Here is a 21,839-nt window from a genome sequence, read left to right on the forward strand (position 1 = left end):
AGAGCTACAAAACTGTATGGTTACCAGGGCATTACTAGGTGTTTGCTTGGGGATTCATTATGGAGTTTTGGAAGTTTTACTAGATGGTTGTTAGGAGGTTATGTAGCTATAGTTGCTAGGACATTGCAAGTTGCTTTCAAAGCATTGAAATGTGTGACCCCTGTTTAGACTCTATAACATTCCAGTGCAGACTGGACATGGTTAGACAAGAAAGGACAGGAAATTTTGCAATTGCAATACACAGCAGGAGGAAAGTCTCTCCATTCAGACCTCCATAGTGTGCGGACCACTCATGTGTCCTTCACTGTGGGTGAGTCCTTCAATGAGACTACAGTGGATGGACGCCCATGCACAGTAATACTAGATTGCTAGATAGTTGTTACAGAGATCTGGGTGGTTGCTTGGTGGTTTGCATAGGTAGGGGGTTTCTGGTTTCTATGACATAGCTAAGTGGTTGTTAGGGTGTCCTTGGTGGCTGCTCTGGGAATGCCAGGTGGGTTTTAGGGTGCTTTGGGTGGTTGTAAGTGGTTGCAATCATTCTTGCAGTGATTCTTGCTTTAGGAAAACCACAAAATTACAGTCAATGCCTGATGTCATGTTAAACAGGGTTTATGGATTTTATTTCAACCTCTGCTTTTCATCAGCAGCTTTTTGCATCATTTACTGTGCTCTAGATTCAGAATAAAGCACAAGATTTCTAACATTTGCTCACTCTTTCCATACCCCTTCCTCATTCTCCCATTACTCTTTGCCAGGAAATAATTCAACAACTGATGTACACTCATGACATTTACATTTATAGTGTTGTTGGATCAGACAGAAATCAACAGATACAATGAGCGCTCTGAAGAAAAGGAATGAGTCAGAAAATAAGTGTAAAAGTGAAACCAAGGACAGTGTCATATACATTTCTATCCAGGCAAGAGGAAAACAGTGAATAATGAGATTTTTGGGAGTTTATAAATTAAAGGTTTATTGCCTAAAACATTTTGGATTGATAAGCCATTGTGGCATGAAACTGCAACATAAAATCCACAAGCACCAATAATTATTACATTTCTCAGTTAATGCACCCAAAAGAACAATGCAAACTCGCTACCATCTTTCTACAAGTACCACCTCTGAGCCTTCAAACATCTCTCCTTCTCTGGCACATGTCAAATGTGGAAGGAATAGGCTTGCTCAATGATAAACCAGATTAACTGAAATCTAAAGATCCTTCAGTCTCGTTCATACACACGGGTGCAGACGACATCTCCGACTCTCATGGTCTGGAAGATAAACATCAGAGCTGTTAAGAAACCACCATCAAACTGCTTGAACAATTTAAGATCCTTATCCGACAGGCCTAAACATAACAAAAGATGTTGGATCTTGTTCTCTGAATTCAAAGAATCCCATTTCAAAGCATGCAAGACTGAATTACTAAAAGTTACAAAATATCAATTAAGAACAAAAAAAAACATTGACATTGAGGAGCCTGTTTACTGTAAGTGGCCTAAATGGGAACAGCGTGACTTCTATAATAATGTGAACACTAATGGTTAGGAGTGAATAACAATCTATTATTGTAAGGTGTTGAGCTTTTAAGAAGCTCATTAGAGTAAGCGGCTTTGAGTAATCTATATCATATGCTAGTGGAATAATTCAGTTTATGAAAAATATTAGCATTACTTTTAAAATAAGTGGTGCACTTACGAGAATCATCTTGCCATCAATGGTCAGTTCACGTGTCCATGATGTCTTAGGGCCCTCCCCACAGTGCAGTATCTGCTCACAAGTGATTTTACGGTCCGTCTCCCATTCTGGATAACTCTTGATGAGAAATTGTTAAAAAAGGCCAAGAAAGCAGAGATATACATTTTAGATATCTTTAATGAGTCTCAAATTTTGTTGAAAACATACATCATTGTGTTTGTGTGTATAGATAAAAGTGAACTTCCCCATGAAATAAAGTAAGATATTAAATAGATAGTTCTCCCAAAAATGGAAATTCTGTCATCAATTAAGTGAAAGTGAAATGACATTCAGCCAAGTATGGTGACCCATACTCAGAATTTGTGCTCTGCTTTTAAGCAGACGCACGCACGCACGCACCCGGAGCAGTGGGCAGCCATTTATGCTGCGGCGCCCAGGGAGTAGTTGGGGGTTCGATGTCTTGCTCAAGGGCACCTAAGTCGTGGTATTGAAGGTGGAGAGAGAACTGTACATGCACTCCCCCCAACCACAATTCCTGCCGGCCCGGGACTCAAACTCACAACCTTTCGATTGGGAATCCGACTCTCTAACCATTAGGCCACGACTTCCCATTTACTCACCCTCATGTCGTTCCAAAACCGGATGAGCTGCTTTCTTATGTTGAACATAAAAGGAGATGTTTGGAAGATTGCTGGTAATCAAACAGTTGGTGGTTCCCATTGACTTCCATAGTAGGAATAAAATACCATATAAGTCAATGGGAACCACCAACTGTTTTATTACCAGCAATCTTCAAAACATCTTCTTTTATGTGCAACATAAGAAAGCAACTCATACAGGTTTGGAACGACATGAGGGTGAGTAAATGATGACAGAATTTTCATTTTTGGGTGACCTATCCCTTTAACATATAATTTTTATTATTAGAAAATATAAACAATAATAGTTTTAATACATTGATATTTTCTAATAGTATGAATCTTATGAATAGGATATAAGAAAAATATGATGTACTGAGAATAAGTGTGACATTACTGTGCATAGGCGTCCATCCACTGTAGTCTCGTTGAAGGCCTTGCCCACCGTGAAGGACACATGAGTGGTCCGTACACTCGTGGAGGTCTGAATGGAGAGACGTTCCCCCTGCTGTGTAATCTCAACAGCTGGTTTGGAAGCTGCTGCAACTGCAATCTTGCGTAGGAAGGCATTTATTCCTGCAGAACACACACACACACACACACACAAATAGCATTTTATTTATTTGTAAAGATGTAATCATACAAAATATGTATACTAAATTACTTATGCAAACAATTCCTTTTTTGTTCCTTTAATTAGATTATTATTATTATTTTTTACAATTTAAAGGAATTTACACTGCCAAGACATTTTTAAGCATCACAAAATATCAAAATAACTTATTAATTGTAATAATAATAATAAAACAATAATAATACAAAGGTCACATAAGTTTTTAATTATCTTAGATATCTGAAGATAATATCTTAGACATTAATTATCTGAAAACTCACCGATAGCTTTTAAAAGTTCCTCGAAATTGTCGGAACTTGTAATTTTCCATGATCCAGAAAAGTCAGGAAACGTTCGCTTCTTGTTAGACTCCATGTTTCTTCGTATCTTTCCTTCCAGACAGTTGTTTTGGACCGCTCTCCTCCTCTCATCCGCCGGTGTCCAGCAGTCTTTCTTTCTCTCAGATCAGAATGTGTGCACTGAGTTCTCGACCAATCCGGAGCGTCTTCACCTGCTCCGCGTTTCATTGGGCGGCCGCTGTTCGCGCGCCATGTGCTTCCAGTAAATATTCAACAAAACCCTCCTCATTTGGCTTGAGCGATCGGGTCTATACGGCTGATTCCTTTAGCTGCATCCTAACACTGGGCATTTCTTATTTAACAGACACTTTTACCCAAAGCAACTTGCAGCATGATTCCTACAAGTCCAGACTCCTTATTCATGGATCATGCATGGGATTCTCACTCTTTTCTTCTTCTTCTTCTTCTTCTTCTTCTTTTTTTTACTTTTAGTTACATTTAGTTATCAGTCATACACTAAATCGGAAAGCATTCCATTATGTTTTTGGAGATTCTGTCAAACTTTTTAAGCTTTTGCTTAAAATTGGTGCAAAATACATACTCAGATCCCTTTCTCTCATACAAACATGCCAACAAAGACATCTCATCATGAGCTCATCATGAGCTCTCTTAGTATTCAGTCAGTCAATCATATCACAGCTTCAGATCTCGGCTCTCTTGTGTCTCTTGCTGAGAGCTGCTCTAGACTGATCTGTGTCTGGGTCCTAACAAGACTCTGGGTTTGAATTTGCATTTAGACCTCCTTTAATGTTTTGAGGGACTTTATTTTTCGAAACAAATTTAAATCACTCTTTAAAGGGTTAGTTCAGCCAAATATTACATTTATGTAATTAATAACTTACCCTCATGTTGTTCCAAACCCGTATGACCTCCATTTATCTTTGGGACACAGTTTAAAATATTTTAGATTGAACACCGAGCTGAGCCAGATAACGAACAATAGACTGACTCGTTCACGAGACAAGAACCGGTTGCATCGGTTTTCGGATCACCAGTACTTCTCTCGACAGTTAGATTCAATAAACCTGTTGAAGAAAACGGTTCGCCGGTTCTTTTGCACTCGATATAATGGCATCATTGGCGATGACTGCCCTTGATTCAAGCCTTCGGTCATTACACAGAATCAGTTCAGAATCAATCACCAAAAGAATCACTTCAGTTCAGTTCAGTGTGTCGGTCTGCTTCTCAGCTCCTCAGTTCTCGAATTGGACGTGCGTGACGGTTCTTGACTCAAGAATAAGTCAGTCTGTTGTTCGTTATCTGGCTCGGCACTGTGTTCATCTTCAATTCTCTCTTCACAGCAGTTCAGTCAGTGTACTGTTTGAGTACATGAATTACTCCGGGATATTGGTTTGTTTGAACTCTAATTAAAACTAAAAGTTTTAATTAATTTAATTAATTTGTAGATTCATAAGTATTGGAGACGCAAACCATTTTAAAACGATTCAGTTCGATTTGGTGAACTTGTTCAAGAAGATCCGATTACATTGTATGATTTGTTCGCGAACCGGATTTCACAAACTGCTTTGTTTTGAACTCTCTCTCACAACAGACACGGAAGAGAAGACAATGGTGAATAAAGTAGTAGTTTTTGCTATTTTTGGACCAAAATTTATTTTCAATGCTTCAAAAAATTCTAAATGACCCTCTGATGTCACATGGACTACTTTGATGATGTTTTTCTTATACCTTTCTGGACATGGACAGTATACCGTACACACAGCTTCAATGGAGTGACTGAGAGCTCTCGGACTAAATCTAAAATATCTTAAACTGTGTTCCAAAGATAAACGGAGGTTTTCGAAATTAAGGTAAGTTAATAATGACATTGTCACAGCCACACCTTCTACACTCCCGGAATCGGACACTTACGCCACACCCACTCGTCCCCAATCACCCGAATTCTGAACTCCTGTGCATCATCACCAGAACCACATATAAAGCCATCAGTCACCATCACTCATCGTCTGGTCTTGCACCGATCTCCTCACTTGCCTGAACGCCATTATTAAACCTACCTGAACTCTTGAACCCTCTTCATCCTCGTCAGTCTTCCTGTCCCCATCGTCTTCATCTGAGCACCATCTGGATCACCGTTCACCATAAGGGAAGTTGTGTTGTCACCGTTCTATCCACGTGTCAAGATTCACCTGTGTCTGAAACCTCTGATTCACATTAAACTACCTTATCACTGAATCCTCTGTGTCCTCGTCTGTGTCTGACAGACATAGTTTTAATATTTGGCTGAACTAACCCTTTAAGACCATATTAAATAAAAGTAGTGAAATATTTATAAAAGTAAACTATAGCAAAGAAAAATATAAAAAGTTAATGAAATAACAAAATACAATGTATAATAATTTTTTTAGAATGTAAAAAACCCCATATAATTCAATTTCAATTCAAGTTTATTTGTATAGCACTTTTTATAATACAAATCATTGCAAAGCAACTTTACAGAAAATTAAGTTTCTTCAATATTTAGTAGTAGCTTATAAGTGGTGACTGTCAGTTAATGTGCATATGACAGGAATTTTCTGAAAAGTTAATACAAGACGTAGTCAACCAGACAATGAACACTATTAATGGCAACTATAATAATAATATCTAAATTAATATTTATATTTGATTATATTAAATTTGCCCTTTTCTACAAGGCAAATCTGTGAGGCTGAAAAAGCATCTGATTCTATATCAGGTGTGCTGTAAAATTAATGTTATCCACTTCTTATGTTCACTATCTGTTAATCTGGAACTAAAGAGCTTAATCTTAAAATGCTAACAGAAGACAACACTGAGTTTTATTCATTTTACACAGATATACCAGAAGAACACTTCAGAACCTGGAATCTGAATTTATTTATTTTTTTGTCTCATTCACATGAATTTTGACAACGGCTCAGTACAACCTTAATAAATTATGAGGCATTATTATAAATTTTCTTTAATCAGTTCCATTCATTCTATCCAAACCCTCTACAAACTCACACTCTCTTTCTCTCACTTTGCTCTCTCTGCTTCACTTCATTTTATTTTTGTTCCTTTAGTACACGTCTTCACATTCCTCATAGAAATGGCGTGAAAGAAGCAGCGAGGAGATGAGAAGCAAATGGAGTATTTGAGTGGCAAAATGGGAGCCAAGCCAAGTAGGGGAAACTGAAACCACATACTTGTCTCCAAATAGAGTCACTTACCAGCCGATTCCTGAGTTGCTCCCCACCCATCCCTTTCTCCTCCCTTTTACCATTGACCCAACCCCTTTTACCAAAAACATTTCAACAAGTCTGGATAAGAAATGATACCCTGGAAATGGAACAGAGGGAAAGGGGAAAAAGAAGACGAGTGAGAGAGAAAGAATGAAATTGTATTTTCAGCCAGAATGGAGACGGGCAAAAGTTCAAGCTGTTTTCTTGCCCTCACTTTCAATGCTTCCCCTATATTTTAAAAAAAAGCACATCAGCAAGTTTTTCTTTAGGGTCAATGATGCTACTTGAATTTGAATGCGAAAACAATCCTGATCCCACACTCACCTTCTACTGACCCCATTATCCAGGAGACGATGAGGAATTCACATATAAAAGAGACAGACAGTGAAAGGAGAGGGGGATATTTCTACATAAAAAGTCAATTATTTGGAGACTATACGTCTGCTCATCTGTGATAACAACCACTGATGTCCTAAATGCATATGCTGTACCAAACTGAAGATTTAATTTCACAAAACATAACAGAAGTTCAATGAGCCTAATGGGCTTAATTAAAATTCAGCATGGGTTGTCTTAATACGTCTAAATTCTAAAATGGAAAAAAGCATTCTATTAAGAAACACTCCATGTGTATCTTCATTTTTTTCTATAATCAACAAATAATGCTTCCCTCAGAATATTTCAGGAAGTAATTTCATAGGTTTATTCGTCTGATCTTTTCACCCTAGTAGTAATTTGCCGGGTGAGAATTTACAGAAAATGTGATGATACCGAAAAACGTAAAAAAATATCATAATTGAACGTATATTAATCTAATGTACCTAAATTCATTCCTGTCATCTCGTCCAAGAAGAGCAAACGTTTTTTTTTTTTTTCAAATCTATTTGGCGCCACCTAGAGTTCGCGCGCTAACATTCCAGGAACTGGCTGCGCAACAGATCGCATTTCCACACGTGCACCATTGACGGCAACACGGACGAAACATGGCGAGCCATCTTCGGTTCGTAGCTCGGACTGTCATGGTCCAGAACGGCAATGTCGACGCGGCATATGGCGCGCTGAGCAGGTACTTATGAGATGTCTGGTGACTTTGATATCTGTGTAGAAATATATTATATGTGTCATAAATCCTTTAGGTAAGCGCTAATTGATGTGACCGTGTCATAATCATAGACAGTATAAAAACAGGTCATAATAATATGACACGGAAAGTCGTACCCCTAACACATAAGGACTTTAATAAAGAAGATTTGTATTATATAATGCTTAACAGACTAGTCTTAAGGTAGAAGTGTTAATCGTTAGTTAATAACATTTCTAGTTCACCGTAAAGTATAAGTATTTCTTCACCAATGTTGCTTGTAGTGTTGTTTTAGTGTTTTCTTTGTATACGTTTACAGTTTTTATTAATACTTTTAATACAAATAGTATATATATATATATATATATATATATATATATATATATATATATATATATATATATATATATATATATATATTTATTATTATTATTATTATTATTATTTTATTATTTTTTTTTTATTTATTTTTTTTACTTTAATTAAATTAGCTGTACAGTGCCAACCACTAATATTTTACTCTTAAGAATTTCTAGGGTTGTCAATAATTGTGGCCAACATTCATTGGAGAAAAAAAAAAAGATTTCCCCCCAAATTTCAATTGTTTTACTTCAATGATAGGTTTGAATTTTTTTTTTTTAATGAAAGATCAAAAGGACATATGATGCAGATTTATTTTTACAGACACTTTTGCTCATATTTACCAAGGGTGCCAATATTAGTGGTTGGCACTATATATATATATATATATATATATATATATATATATATACTTCACAATAATGTATACAAAGCAACATTTACATTTCAAATTGGTTTTATTTCCTTTTTTATTGTTGTTGTTGTAGTTAACTGTAATAACCTCTTATAAGGCTTAAAAATCATCCTAAAGAAAGTCTTTAATAATAATTTGAGTGTGGTTCTTTTAGCATGAAAAAACCTGCGTTTGTATTGTCAAAATGTTTGCAGCATAACATGAGATCCGATGATAACCAATGTTAAATAATAGTGCAAATAAGTAATATTAACATCTGAAAGAAATATCAATAATGCTCAAATAATGCATGACAGTGATATAAAGGCACAGCCCTATAAATAAAGTAATACCATCAATGTAAAAAAAAAAAAATACGTGTGAGGTGTTATTGCAGATGTTTTTTTAGAGGGTGCAGTAGAGTTGTAGTCTTGCAATCTGGCCTTGACCATATAATCAAAAGTCTTACCTTGAATTTGGTTTGCAAGGCTGCCTTGTATTCACAGTTTAACCAAATAATACAGTATGATATTTCATATTTACAGATATTGTAGTTGTAACATGCTCCCTCTCTCTGTCTCTCTTATTCTCTGCAGAGTGCTGTCTTCTGATGGAATAATTGAATCTGTAAAGCGAAGAAGATACTATGAGAAACCTTGTCGTGAGCGAGAGAGAAAGAGCTATGAGAACTGTAAGAGAATCTACAACAGTGAGATGGCCAGAAAAATATCTTTCGTATCAAGGACACAAAGACAAGATCCATGGCTTGGATGTTAAGATGACAAACTGACTGTTCTTGTCGAGTCAGACACCGTGATCTGCCTCAAAATAAAGATTCACTGGAACATTTTACATGTTCACCATCAAAAAAAATAATTGCAGGACTGTGTTCTGTCATAACCTTATTTCCATTTTGAATATTGTGATATTGTTGACTTAACATGCTGTCTATAAACTGCTGTATGTTGGTAATAATAAAAAAGCTGTCAAATCATAAGAACTTTTCCATTATTTACCATAGGTGCATTTGTCAAAAAAACTATAATTTGTGTTTTATTGGCTGTAGAAAGTATATTTTCTGAACATTTGAAAAACTGATAGCAATTAAAATGTACACATTGAGCAAAGTTTTAAGTAGTAAATTAATTCAAATAAAAGGTAAACATTTTAAAACTTCCAAACAGGCAAGAAGTGTGGACAGATTAAGCGTAGTGACACTTTAATCTGATAATTTCTTCATTCTAACATTTTGAAAATTCAGAACTGGAGTACTTTATCCGTTGCACCTTTTACTTTGCACCAATGAAAAATGGGCTCCATAAAAAAAATAAAGCTTATTGTTAAATTTAGCAAAAAAATATTGTAAAGTAAAAAAAAAAATTTAATTTTTAACTTTTTGACAATTGTCTAGTGGCACCACACCAATAATACTGAATTTGATAAAACACTAAAATGTGAGTACTTTATAATATTGCTTTCTCCATTTCTCCGTGTCTCATTTGAATTAGGAGAGCAATATGCACAGATCAAGCACCATTTACGACTGAAAAGAGTTCTATACAAATATGGTAGATTTAGATGTGAGAGGACAACAGAAGATGGACATTTCAACTGTAGGAAACATTATGTGGATTCTGGACTGTGGCCAGAAGTGAAGGTTTAATGTTAAAACTACCTTGATGGATTTGTTTCTTACAAAAATGCAGCTTTTCACTTCACAAGATCTTAATTAATAGACTGGATTGGTATGGATTACTTGTGGAGTATCATGATGTTTTTATCAACTGTTTGGTCTCTCATTCTGACGGCACCCATTCACTGCAGAGGATCCATTGACGAGCAAGTGATGTAATTCTACATTTTTCTGAATCTGTTTCAATGGCCTGAGCCAAAGATTTTGTGTGAGTTCTTTAAGATCAAATTAATAGGTAAATTGCCTGCCATCTATAATGTAAAATATCTTACGTCATTATAATTCTCCAGTCACAATAAGCTGAATTGCACAGTATATGTTTACTGGAAGGAGGTTTGTAGTTAGTGATCTTTCTGTGAGCTGAAGGTCTGTGTGATATGTGTAATGGGGGGATGGGTCTCTCTCCAGAAGGTCATTCAATTCAGTGTATAGCTGTGGATGAGGCCTCAACACAAGCAGCTGAAGTGGTTTGCGTTCCATGAAGTCATGTTTTCATTTTAGTCTAAATGGTAAAAATTTAAGACCTGCCACTTCTGCCTCTTCAGTTGCTTTGGGGCTATAAACAATGCCATTCACAATAGTGATTTATTCAATACAGAGTCTTTTATTTGAAGTCAATGTTTGAATTATTTCCTATTTTTAAACATAATCACTGTACCCAAAGTTGTGTTTGTTTTACTGGTGAAATTGTGGATGTTGACCTGTGTATAGAAAAAGATTCAAAGCTGTAAAGTCATGTGACATTATACCACAGGTTTCACAACATATCACAACAAAAAATGTCAATTTTATTTCTAAGGAATAAAAACTCTATAGGCATAAAACAAAACGATGAAGAAAAAACACAACAAAATAACACTTCAGTGAACTGATCTGCTACAGATGAGTTTCTCTCTCCTGCTGTGTAAATGGCAATAGGGCCTTAATGTATCATATCAGTCAGAGGCTGGGATTGTCAGATAGATATCCCATTGTCCTTGGTTTTAGCACTAATATATGGTGATGCTCATGGTGTGAATGGAGGCGAGTTGATCTTGAGAAAGTGGAGCATGGTTTACGCGTGACCTATATTCTGTTGTGTACATTAACTGTTGACCTACAACAGTGCTGGAGGAAGTTAGAGTCGGTGACCTTCAACAACTGACACCGTTTAAAGATTGACCAAGTGTGTTTTTGAATATAAACTTTCAAAGCATTTGTGCGTGGATGTGATTCAAGAGGCATTTCACCCCAAATGAAACTGAAAATTTTGTTTCTTTACAGTATTTTTACCATTTAGTGACATAGAAATCAACAATCTAACTGTCATTTAGATTTAATATTAGGTGCAGTATTCATCAACTATGAAACATCATCAAATTACTTTATTTCACACAATATGTCTTCAGTACTGACTGCACTTATAGGCTACTTGAACATCGTTGTTGGCTCATTATTAATTAATCTACCCTGAAAGGCACATATTTACTCTTGACAGTGTCCTTTTGATCATAACAACCATGAAACAAGCCAAGCAAATGTATAATTATAGACAATATTGCCTGGTCATTTTGCTGACCACAGGGAGCAGCCTCATAAGCTCATTTGTTTTGAGTGAAACTGAGCCAATTGGCTGTCCTGAGCTGACCTTTTTTGACAGATACTGTTCTGCTATTAACTGAGTGGATTATGCAATGATTTTACGGGAGGCCGGATATTTTAGAATGGATTTCTGAATGTAATTTATGGGACACAATCTGATTCATCTTGCAAAATGCGTTTTTATTTATTTATGTGACATTGTTTTGCTATCATTGAGATGCTCTTTTTTTTATAATAGTTTATTATTTGTCAATTCTGAATTAGTTTTTATTTTATATTTTCCATTGTAATTTTTTTTTGTCAATTCATTTTTAAAGTCATATTATTATTGTTATTTTAATGGCTGTAGTTTAAACTTAATTTTAGTTAACTACAATAACCGTGTGACACATCTGGAACAGTTAGGGTAAATATCAATATCATATTCTAAATATAATTTATCTTAAAGATACACTTATCTTTAATACATTGTTGATACGCGAGTTTATAATACATTGATATATTATGACATACTGTTCATGTTGTTACTTCTAAAAGAATTTGATTCTCATCTAAAATATAGCACTGAAAATTAATTTATTATGTTCCAATCAAATTGTCGGGTACAAACTCTACCTAATGTGGAACAGTAAGTACCATCTGATTCTGTAAAATGTGTTGTGTTCCCGTGCGTAGTATCTGTGTCTGCACACGAGTGCCACGTGCGAAGATGGGGGTTTACAAATAGATGAAACCGACCAATCACGGATCAGATTCTCAGAGATTGGATCTACTTGCCGTCCAATCAGCTACTGGATTCTCATCTGTCAGCCAATGGGAGCGCAGTCTGCGATGGCTTTTATCCAGCACGTGTAGAAACTCACATGTTGTCCCTTGCTGTATAGTGACGTTAGTAGAGAAGGGAAGAGGAGAGAAGTCCAGACATCCACTCAGGATTCATTCGGGACAATAGTGCGTGCGAACAAAACGTCGGCACACAATCTTAATTAACCAGTAAAGTGAAGAAACTACTTTTAGGTGTCCTAACAGCACGTAAGGTTGTGTCGGTGGCGCTGGACACCAGGTTGTTGTGGTACCGACCCAGAAACGAACCACCATCAAGGTAAGGGTTATGTTTTATGTTATAAAATGATACAAAAATAAAAAATCTGTTATACTCCAGAATAGCTTCACGTGTTCGTCATTGCGATTGATGTGTGTTTACGTCCTGGAGCTGAATAATCCCTTTGTTTTTGTTTGTTAATCTTCTAGTAAATAGCATCCCTTGATGTCAAAATTGCGTTTTAAATTGATTTACAAAGTAGAGAATTAAGTTATTACAATTTGATACTAGTGAATGTGTGGTGTTAATCATTGTTGCTTTGTTTTTTGTTGTTGTCGTTTTTTGTCCACATGTGGTCAGTGTGTGTGGTTTTTTTTTTTTTTTTTTTTTTACTTTTCATTTTTATATAAAGAATATTCAAAACTGTGTATTGGTTTAACAGCTGACATGATTAAATTTATGAATGATTTTGCAGCACTGCCCACATGGGCCAAGACCTAAAATAATAGTGCTCTTTTAATGTTTAATATTTACATTTATTCATTTATCAGACGATTTTATCCAAACGATTTTTTCTTCTTCTACCAAATAGCGTTAGTCCATCTGGTAATTAGTCTTAATGGCACCTCCTACCTGTTTATTTTTATGAGGCACATGTCCTTGAGAGGGTTTTCTTCTCCGTAAATTTGGAAAAACTGTCCCATGGCTGTGTCTCAAATCTAGCTGTCAATCCAAACAGCATTATAGGCACACTCATATTATATTACATTCATGTGCTTTTTCTTAAACTCCTACAAGACTATTTCTTGAGACACAGACCTTATGTGGTTTTGTGGCCTTTCACCTAGTGAAAGGAACAGAGTCTGTTGATTTATTTCTTTTATTTTTTTATGATATCTCTGCGATCTCTCTTTCAGTTTTGGAATGCATCCTGTGTTTCCTTTATCCATTTTTTTTTTAATCCATGCTTTGCCTTCCCAATAGTTTTTTTTTTGTGCTTGACTGAAAGAAAAGGGAAGTTTCTATACATTTCTCAATAATAAGGGATTTTCTGCAAGTCCAGTCTAGCCAGTACAAAGTAAGCTTTGTATGTGTCCTGCTAATATTATATAGGCAGAAATTTTGTCTGTGTATGTGTACATATTTCAATTTCAGATTATTTCTGAAGGATCATGTGATGCTGAAGACTGGAGTAATGATGCTGAAATTTAAGCATTAACTTCACAGAAATAAATTACATAAAAAAAAAAAAAAAACTTAAATAGAAAACGGCTATTTGCAAACTGCAATATTTCACAGTATTACAGATTTACTGTATTTTTGATCAAGGTAATGCGCCCTTTGTGAACAAAGAGACTTCTTTTCAATGGATGTTTATAAATTAATTTAATGTTTTAATTTTCTTTACCTTAAAAATTAAATGTTTTCCACAAAAAATAAAAACATAATAATTAACCAGGTGTTTTATTTATAGGAAAAAACTATAATTCAAACGCACTGTTTTGCTGAAAAATAATAGCAAACAGTGATGAAAATTTGTAACCATTGTAGCTGTTAAAACTGCAAGAGTGACTCACTCTCGCAATTTTAACAAGAATTTGCAAGACGATCCCAGTGACCGTTCTGTCAACTGGCTTGTTGCACTTTATTGTTTACATTTATCTCAGACTTATTTAATGTATCTTCATACTTTTCCATTGCCACATTCCCTTGAGAGAAATCACTCGCTACGATCAGTTCAGTTCATTTCAGCCCATCGCTCCTCAGCTTTAAACGATCTGCCACCTCACATTTATCTGTTTTCTCACATTTCAGTGATGCTGTCACCAGGGAGTCCTTCCAAATGGCAAGTTCAAGATTCCCTCTCTTTGACCCCCAGTCTCCTCTACAGTGAGAGTGTCCAGATGCAGCATGAATCGGAGGTCTTTTCCTCTGAGATTGAGTCTGCAGGAGTTGTGCCTGGTCCAAAGCCATGCTCTTTGGCCAACGGGAGCTCTCATAATACAAAATCTCCTCTCACCTTTATGAACCGGAGGAGTGGTAGAGCTGATAATGTTCAAACTGGATGTTCCTCAGCGTCTCCACCCTACACCATTAAGACGTCAACATCAGTCGAAAGGATTCCCACAGAGGGGGACTTGAGGTTTGCACGCAAAGTGAGTGAGAGTTATAATTTTAGTCAAGTAGTTATTCATGACTTATTCTCTGTAAATTTTAGTTTTTTGGTGCTATACCTTTAAGCACACTTACATATGTGAATTGTGCAATGGACTTCATTACTGAGCACATTCTTTCAGACATTGGCTTATAAGCTGCTGTTATGTCAAATATAGGTTTTAAGTGGCCCATCTTTAAATGTATACTTTGCAACCCGTTGTGGTAGACGCTTGATGAAATGTGATGAACAAATGATCTGACAAAGAACCTTGTTAAAAATAAATGCCAGCTATGACTTGTTTCTGATCAAATAGAGGGGTATCATTGGTGTACACCTGTGGGTGGTCATGTTGACGTGTTGACCTGCGTGTTTATTTTAAAGTCATCTTTAATTAACTTTTTAATGTCACGAAGCATTGGAAATTCAGAATGAGTCATCTCTGCAGATTGTTTCTGGTAAATGTTCGGAGTTCCTAAAAAAGTTAGAGTGAGTTTTCATTAGGTTTTGTTTTTATCTAGGTTTTATTTAAGCCAATTAGGGGAAAGTGGGATTCCTTATGTTTCTTTTAAAGTGGCTCAAGCCTCTGAGTTCTGCAGATTATAAATCTGTCGTGCCTCTGATGTAACGTTTCTATGATGATATATAGATTAATTAATTTATGTTACAGTGTGCAGAGCTGCATGGGTACATCAGACCCCTGTTGGAGCTGTTGAAGGGACTGAAAACGGGTCGATATGATAAAGGTAATGCACAAAAAAAAAATGTCATATACACTACCATTCAAAAGTAGGATCTGTAAGATTTTTCAGCAAGAATGTACTGGATTGTTCAGAAGTGTCATTAAAGATATTTATTATGTCACAAAAGATTTCTATTTTAAAGAGGCTATTTTTTGTAACTTTCTTTTCATCACCGAATGCTGAAGAATATCACTGTTTCCATGTAAATTTTAAGCAGTACAGCTGTTTTCATTCAATAAAATAAAATAATAAATGCAGTTTTGGGGAGCATAAAACATATGTTAAAAATGTAAAAAAAAAAAAAAAAAATAAAAAAAAAATATATAATATTTATAAATTTTTGAACCCAAACTTAGTAGTTAGTAGTTTTTACCCATTACATATAATTGTGTTTTCATTTATTTTATTATTTTCTGTTTATTTTCTGCAGGTTTGAGCACATTTCAACAGAGTGTTGCCATGGACAGACTGCGAAGGATTGTGGGTGTTCTACAAAAACCAAACCTTGGGTATTTCATTTTATTCTATTAATCTTTCACCATTGATACATTTCTCAGTTTTGTGTCCAATACATATGATGCCATTTAATAAATCATATTTTGATTCCTCCATAGGGAGAAGTATATGGGCACTCTTCTACAGCTGGAGATGATGTTAAAGGTTTGGTTCCCTCGGGTGAGGCCTCAGCATCACGAAGACACCCCTTCACTCCACAGTCTCATGGCTAACCTGCCTTCACGCTGGAATCAGGACCAGTTACATATTCCTGTGAAGGTAAGCGGCTGATGTCCACCTCGTTCTGCAATGTGGAAGGAAGAGATTTTCAGTGAATGTGCAAGACTTCACATTCATTAGCCATTATAGAACATTATTATGTTTTAATTTATTCTTTCTTTGGGTGCAAAGGAGTGTCTCTTACAATCTACAACAATTTTGAATGATTTATTGTTTGTCTTTCATTAACATAAATTACTTTTGTTCTAAATTGCATCATCCTTTTTCTTTTCTTTTTTTCAGAAACGCAGATTAAGTTGGTCAGATTCAGACTCTCAAGGTTCTTCAAGCAGCAAACGCATTCAAGAGGACGATCGAGGACTGAGCCCCAGCGATAGCAGCTCATGGCTCAGCAGCTCCGAAACCCCGTCTAGTGAACTTGAAGACAGTACATTCTGTACAAATCAAAATAATGTGACATCTGAAACCAGACTCATTGAAAACAGCAAACTTCTAGTCAGGCAAATGACAAACTCCTTAAATGAAACCCCTATGACTGCAACAGGAAGACCTCCTCCGCTTGTAATACCATTGTCAGCCACAGACGGCAGCCGCTTGGGCATGCAGGACTGTTCGGTGTCCTCCACTACTCCTACATCCGCCTCACCAGTGGACATGATGATGAATGAGTAAGATGTGGGTGAATCTGTGAAAGAAGAAGGGCCAAAAAAACAGGTTAATAGTTGCACAGAGATATTAAACGCATAAAATTTTTGAAGTTTCTCATGCTTAAAAGAATGATTGACTTCACCATTTCTCCAGCCTGTTGATACTGAGAATTCATTGTTTTTCCACAAAGTTTTGTTCATTTAGTTTTGTTAATTTTGCATTCTGCCACATATATGTACAGCACAGAAGTTATCATATGTACTATGTGACATAAGATTTGTGTTTATATGGTTATAGTTTGAAGAAAGAAATGCTAGAGCCGTATTGTTAAGCCGCAAAACATGCACGGCTATCAAACACTCTATTGCTCCACTTTCCATGATAACACAGACTTCCGACAATACCTGCAGCTTTATGAACAGAAACCAGGAAGCCAGATAGCAGGAGAAAAATGCTTTGATAAAACGTCCAGAAGCATGACTGCAATTGCAATCTACTTTAATGCTCTTTGACTTGAATTGAAAACCACTTTGAGCATCGGATGAAATAGAATTGCATCATATGGGAGGATATTTTAGAGGCAGTTTTATTTATTGCATTATTACTTGAAGAGACTGAATTCACTAAAGCAGCCTTAAAGTGTCTGGGCTGTGGTCCATTTATCATAGTTTAGTGTCTTATATTTATTAAGAGACCGAAAGAATAATCCCAGGAACAACAGATGGGATGCATCGTGAAGTGTTATTCTATAATCTGGAGAGTAAGCATTCATTTATTGAAAATGGTCTTGCCAAAAACAATGTGCATTTATGTTGTTCTGCTTCCATGTTATAATAGTTAATTTTGCCTTAGATATCAAGATTTTTGTTATAGGAAACTGCACAATTGTTTCCTTTAACACACCTTTTTTTTCTATTTAGAATTTGTAAATCTGAACATTGTGACATATTAATCATTCTCTAAAACGAACATGTTCAGGTTAATGATGAATATGTGGCATGTCACACACTGTAAAGGTCACACCGAGGAAGATGAGACTTGTATTTTATTTAGTTATTTGTAGAATAGATTCTGACATTATAGATGCAGTATTTGGTATGAGAAGAACTTTTTGGTTATGTTGACTGAGATGCATGTAGTCACGTCTTTGTGCAGCTGTACAAGTATCGTGTGAAAAATACATTGTTGGAATTATAATGGAGACAGTACTGCTTGGGAAACATGAACATGAAGATGTATTGTGAGGCTAATATTTAATGGCACTTAACAGCTTCACTTCTTTGAGGAAGATTTATTATTATTATTATTATTATTATTATTATTTGTTTCAGAAAAGTCAGAAGTTGTTGCACCACTGCTATTTTCTATTCATTATTCAAAACCTTTTTCTCTTGTAACTAATTTCTGTTCTTGTATCAAAGTTTTTGTCAAGGTTGCAAAATGCTTTTCAAAAAACTCTACTTTTTGATATCATTAAATGTTTCCAAGTTTCTTATTTGAATTTGTCCTCATTTCTCTTTTTCTCTTTTAGATATCAATTATTTCCATATATTATGTATATTTTAAATATAGACTACACCATTCATAAGTGTTGGTCGGAAAAATGTGTAAAATGTTTTTGAAAGATATGCTCAAGTCTACATTGCTCACCAATTACATTAAAAACGGTCAATTTAAATAACTTCTATTTTAATATGCTTGCATGTTTATTTAAATTGTTCAAAACAATCTTTATTATATGAGACAAAAGAGAACTGGAGCGCTGCTGGAATCCCTTGTATCCTCTGGATATGGCTTTTTAACTTTTATATCCTATTGAGTGCCTGGACTTGGATTTTTTTCCAAAATCTTTTTCCCAATCTTTATTATATATTCTACATATATTAATCAGGTGAAATACGTATGTTTCTTGTTTTAACTAATTAAATTAATGAAAGTTATCGTGACATCTGTAAATATACGGTGATTAACATGAATTCGTAAGAAGTAGGGGTTGAAAGTTGTTCTCTCTGTCCATGTCTGACCCCTGCTGGATGTTTGCATGGTTCATATTACAGCAATATGAAATACTTATATTTATACACGTTTCATCGTGATTTCACCAGTTTCTACCGCATATGTTGTGTTGTATAACACGTTCTCCTTGTCACTGTAATTTCAGACCAGAGAAAGTAAAAAATAAGTATACGACCTTCAACTGTACATGTCTAATTGTTATGGTAATGTTGGGATTCATGATCAGAGTCCCATGATGTTGCAGTGTCCACAGAGGAACCTGTGAGCGGCAGCACCGCGACCCGAGGACCTGAAAGATGGCGGCTGGAAGTGCAGGCGTTAGCGGCCACAACAATGGTTCATCGCCGCGCTTGGAGTCCACTTTGGACCGTCGCTTTCAGACTGTATCCAACACCATGGAATCCATCCAGGGCCTATCCGTCTATTGCATCGAGAACAAGAAATATCACAGCTTGGTCGTGCGATACTGGATGAGGTGGCTGCGCAAATGTGAGTATTTAGCACGTTAGCCGGCTAATCTGAGTTCAGCAGTGATACAACACCTGTTTACAAACTCATATTTGCGTTCCTTGAGGCTTCTAAGCGGACATGTGTCATATTTGCGTGAAGAAGTACCACAAACGTTACTGTGACTGGCTAGTTGTTGTTGTTTTTTCCCCTTTCGGCCCAATAAACAACTTTTTGTTGCTAATTAGCAAACTGCTAATCTGATTCTATCAGGTCAAGAAGACATAGGTCGTGTTTCAAAATCTAGTAAGATGTCTTCCTAGACAGCAGTTCTTTTGGCGAAGTAGAGCCATTTAGGGCCAAATTGGGGAGTTCTTATGGGTCAGCTGTATCTTAGGCACGATTTGAGTTAGCAACGAATTGGGGCAGCAAAGGGGTGTTTGAGGTCAGCAGCATTTTTGGGCAGAATGTGGCATTTAGGGTGAGAAGCATTTTTTCCCCCAGCTAAATATGGGTGTTTGAATCCAGTAACAACTTTAGGAGGGATAGAGGCATATACAGTGTGCTGTATATTTTGTGGTAAATATGGGTATTTGTTGTCAGTACCTTTTTGGAGCAAAATTTACGTACATTTTGGGGTGTCACAGGCACATTTCCAATCAGAAGTGTTCGTGTCTGGTGTCTGCAGCATTTTGGGACTGAAGGGGTGTTTGTGTCAGATACTTTTTGGGTGTTATAGGTAGGGGTGGTGAAAAAAATCGATTATTGATTAATCGCGAGTATGTTATGGACGAGTATGAATCAATTATTACATTTTCAAAAATCGATATTTTTTTTTTTTTACATTATTTTATTTTGTAAAAAAAAATATACCGGGAGCCCAGTTCCAGTTAGCAAGCAGCCAGAACAGGTGTGTCAAATGGAAAAACCAGGAGCGAGCAACCAACCGAACCACCCAGCTCCATCTGGGCTCAAAGCAAGCGTGTGGATTTATTTGGGTTTTCATGGCAGGAGCTCTAACCCTCTTGGCGCCATGGTCGAGTTCACTCGACAAGATGCGGCACTGAATAAAACGGCCGATTTTGTCAAATAGGGTGTCAAAGTTCACGCGACCTCCCCTGCACCAGATATCAGACATGTAATACTTAATCTCTGACTCAAAAAAACGTAATGCTCCTTAACAAAGTCTTCGAGAGCGCATTGAATCAGTGCGAAAAAAAAAGCGGAGCTAGTGTGAGAGTGAGCCATTTTATTTGACCAATGTTGTCAACGTCAGCGAGTATTGGCATTAGATTATTATTATTATCATTATTATTTTTATTATTATCTAATGGCATCAATAAAGCTTCAATAAACCCGCAATGAAGTGTTGGGACTTCTATTCGCGGACACTGATTCTGAAGGGGAATATCTGCATTCAGAAGATGACGGTGATATTGAAAGTGAAAGTACACCAAGCACAAACGGTGAATCCTTTGCCCAATGTAAATGGTCCTTTGCCAAATGTCAGAGGTGTGAACAATGTTTGCAGGGGTCGGAGTGTTCATTGCGAAATTAGCAGGCGTGTTAGTGTTGCGGGGACGAAGCGGGAGATTTTTTCCGCGCTAGACCTGTATATTTGTCTTCTGACCGCACCTCTCCGCAATCGCGGTGACAGTATTGTAGTGGAAACTTTGTCCAATGCCTCTGGGTATGTTAGACGAGGTCGAAGTATTCATAGGACAGTGAGGAGGCAAGGTGGGGAGTCGCAATGACCCTGACAGTAGTCCGAGATGTGCACACTCGGCGCGTGCGCGAGGCAGATCTGGCCGCGCTGCTCATAGCAGAAGCAGAGGCGATGTGACACGGGGCATAGATTTTGAACTAAACAGGTCTTGTCTACTTGTTTTTGTGTGTCATATGAATAATATATATGTGCCCCATACATGGAATCAGAGTGCCTGCTGCATGTAGTAAACTGAAAATCCCAACCGCTACATGCATTCGGTTTGTTTCTACCATTTATTAGTAATGATTTACACAGTTTGTTTACTACTTACTGTTGTGAAATGGAAAATCAATAATCGTTAATCGAGAATCGTTAATAATCGAAAATCGACTGTAATCGAATCGGGACTTCAATAATCGTAATCGAATCGAATCGGGAAATCAGACAGATTAACCACCCCTAGTTATAGGCATGTTTCGAATGAGGAACATTTTTTGGGTCAGCAGAATTTTGGGTGTCACAGGCACATTTTGATCAACAGCATTTTTGGCCAGTAAATGGTGTTTGGTTTCAGCAGCATTTTGGGGCTAAATGGATGTGTTTTGTGTCAGCAACATTTTAGGACCGAATAGGGTGTTTGGGGTCAGCCCTTTTGCGTGTCATAGGCATGTTTTGATCTTGAACGTGTTTGAGCAAAAAGTGTTTGGCCATTTTAGTGCATA

The 21,839-nt window shown here is 36.4% G+C and overlaps 4 protein-coding genes across 7 annotated transcripts in view; 3 read left to right on the forward strand and 1 right to left on the reverse strand.

Annotated features, from left to right (window-relative positions):
* Positions 1 to 637: 637 nt before the first annotated feature.
* On the reverse strand, positions 638 to 3,550 carry LOC127935674 (cellular retinoic acid-binding protein 2-like). Its single transcript, XM_052533764.1, has 4 exons — positions 3,231 to 3,550; positions 2,734 to 2,912; positions 1,699 to 1,815; positions 638 to 1,271 (listed from the first exon to the last, which is right to left on the reverse strand). The coding sequence occupies exons 1-4, from the start codon at positions 3,322 to 3,324 to the stop codon at positions 1,221 to 1,223; spliced, it is 441 nt and encodes a 146-aa protein (XP_052389724.1). The 5' UTR covers positions 3,325 to 3,550; the 3' UTR covers positions 638 to 1,220.
* Positions 3,551 to 7,417: 3,867 nt separating this feature from the next.
* LOC127935609 (28S ribosomal protein S21, mitochondrial) lies at positions 7,418 to 9,349 on the forward strand. The gene is made up of 2 exons (XM_052533679.1): positions 7,418 to 7,580; positions 8,946 to 9,349. The coding sequence occupies exons 1-2, from the start codon at positions 7,498 to 7,500 to the stop codon at positions 9,124 to 9,126; spliced, it is 264 nt and encodes an 87-aa protein (XP_052389639.1). The 5' UTR covers positions 7,418 to 7,497; the 3' UTR covers positions 9,127 to 9,349.
* Positions 9,350 to 12,481: 3,132 nt separating this feature from the next.
* On the forward strand, positions 12,482 to 18,441 carry LOC127935327 (circadian-associated transcriptional repressor). The gene is made up of 6 exons (XM_052533109.1): positions 12,482 to 12,725; positions 14,481 to 14,821; positions 15,491 to 15,566; positions 15,994 to 16,072; positions 16,178 to 16,337; positions 16,581 to 18,441. The coding sequence occupies exons 2-6, from the start codon at positions 14,483 to 14,485 to the stop codon at positions 16,968 to 16,970; spliced, it is 1,044 nt and encodes a 347-aa protein (XP_052389069.1). The 5' UTR covers positions 12,482 to 12,725; positions 14,481 to 14,482; the 3' UTR covers positions 16,971 to 18,441.
* Positions 18,442 to 19,118: 677 nt separating this feature from the next.
* The window catches only part of LOC127935322 (CUGBP Elav-like family member 3), a 54,504-nt gene continuing 51,783 nt past the window's right edge, over positions 19,119 to 21,839 (forward strand). For all 4 annotated transcript variants that reach the window (XM_052533097.1, XM_052533096.1, XM_052533095.1 and 1 more), the window contains exon 1: positions 19,119 to 19,451. In XM_052533097.1, coding sequence (XP_052389057.1) covers positions 19,259 to 19,451 — 193 coding nt within the window. In that variant the 5' untranslated portion in view covers positions 19,119 to 19,258. The remainder of the gene's footprint in view (positions 19,452 to 21,839) is intronic.

This window comes from Carassius gibelio, chromosome A19, assembly GCF_023724105.1.
Source record: "Carassius gibelio isolate Cgi1373 ecotype wild population from Czech Republic chromosome A19, carGib1.2-hapl.c, whole genome shotgun sequence".
Taxonomy (NCBI): Eukaryota; Metazoa; Chordata; class Actinopteri; order Cypriniformes; family Cyprinidae; genus Carassius; species Carassius gibelio.

What these genes read in the sequence shown, in the direction of transcription:
- LOC127935674 (XM_052533764.1), bottom strand. Translation starts at nt 3,324, where the DNA reads ATGGAGTCTAACAAGAAGCGAACGTTTCCTGACTTTTCTGGATCATGG. An exon ending in GGAACTTTTAAAAGCTATCG is followed by an intron (nt 2,913 to 3,230) that starts GTGAGTTTTCAG and finishes TGTGTTCTGCAG; the next exon opens with GAATAAATGCCTTCCTACGC. An exon ending in TGGATGGACGCCTATGCACA is followed by an intron (nt 1,816 to 2,733) that starts GTAATGTCACAC and finishes TTTCTCATCAAG; the next exon opens with AGTTATCCAGAATGGGAGAC.
- LOC127935609 (XM_052533679.1), top strand. Translation starts at nt 7,498, where the DNA reads ATGGCGAGCCATCTTCGGTTCGTAGCTCGGACTGTCATGGTCCAGAAC. An exon ending in GCATATGGCGCGCTGAGCAG is followed by an intron (nt 7,581 to 8,945) that starts GTACTTATGAGA and finishes TATTCTCTGCAG; the next exon opens with AGTGCTGTCTTCTGATGGAA.
- LOC127935327 (XM_052533109.1), top strand. Translation starts at nt 14,483, where the DNA reads ATGCTGTCACCAGGGAGTCCTTCCAAATGGCAAGTTCAAGATTCCCTC. An exon ending in ACTTGAGGTTTGCACGCAAA is followed by an intron (nt 14,822 to 15,490) that starts GTGAGTGAGAGT and finishes TTTATGTTACAG; the next exon opens with TGTGCAGAGCTGCATGGGTA. An exon ending in AGTTACATATTCCTGTGAAG is followed by an intron (nt 16,338 to 16,580) that starts GTAAGCGGCTGA and finishes TCTTTTTTTCAG; the next exon opens with AAACGCAGATTAAGTTGGTC.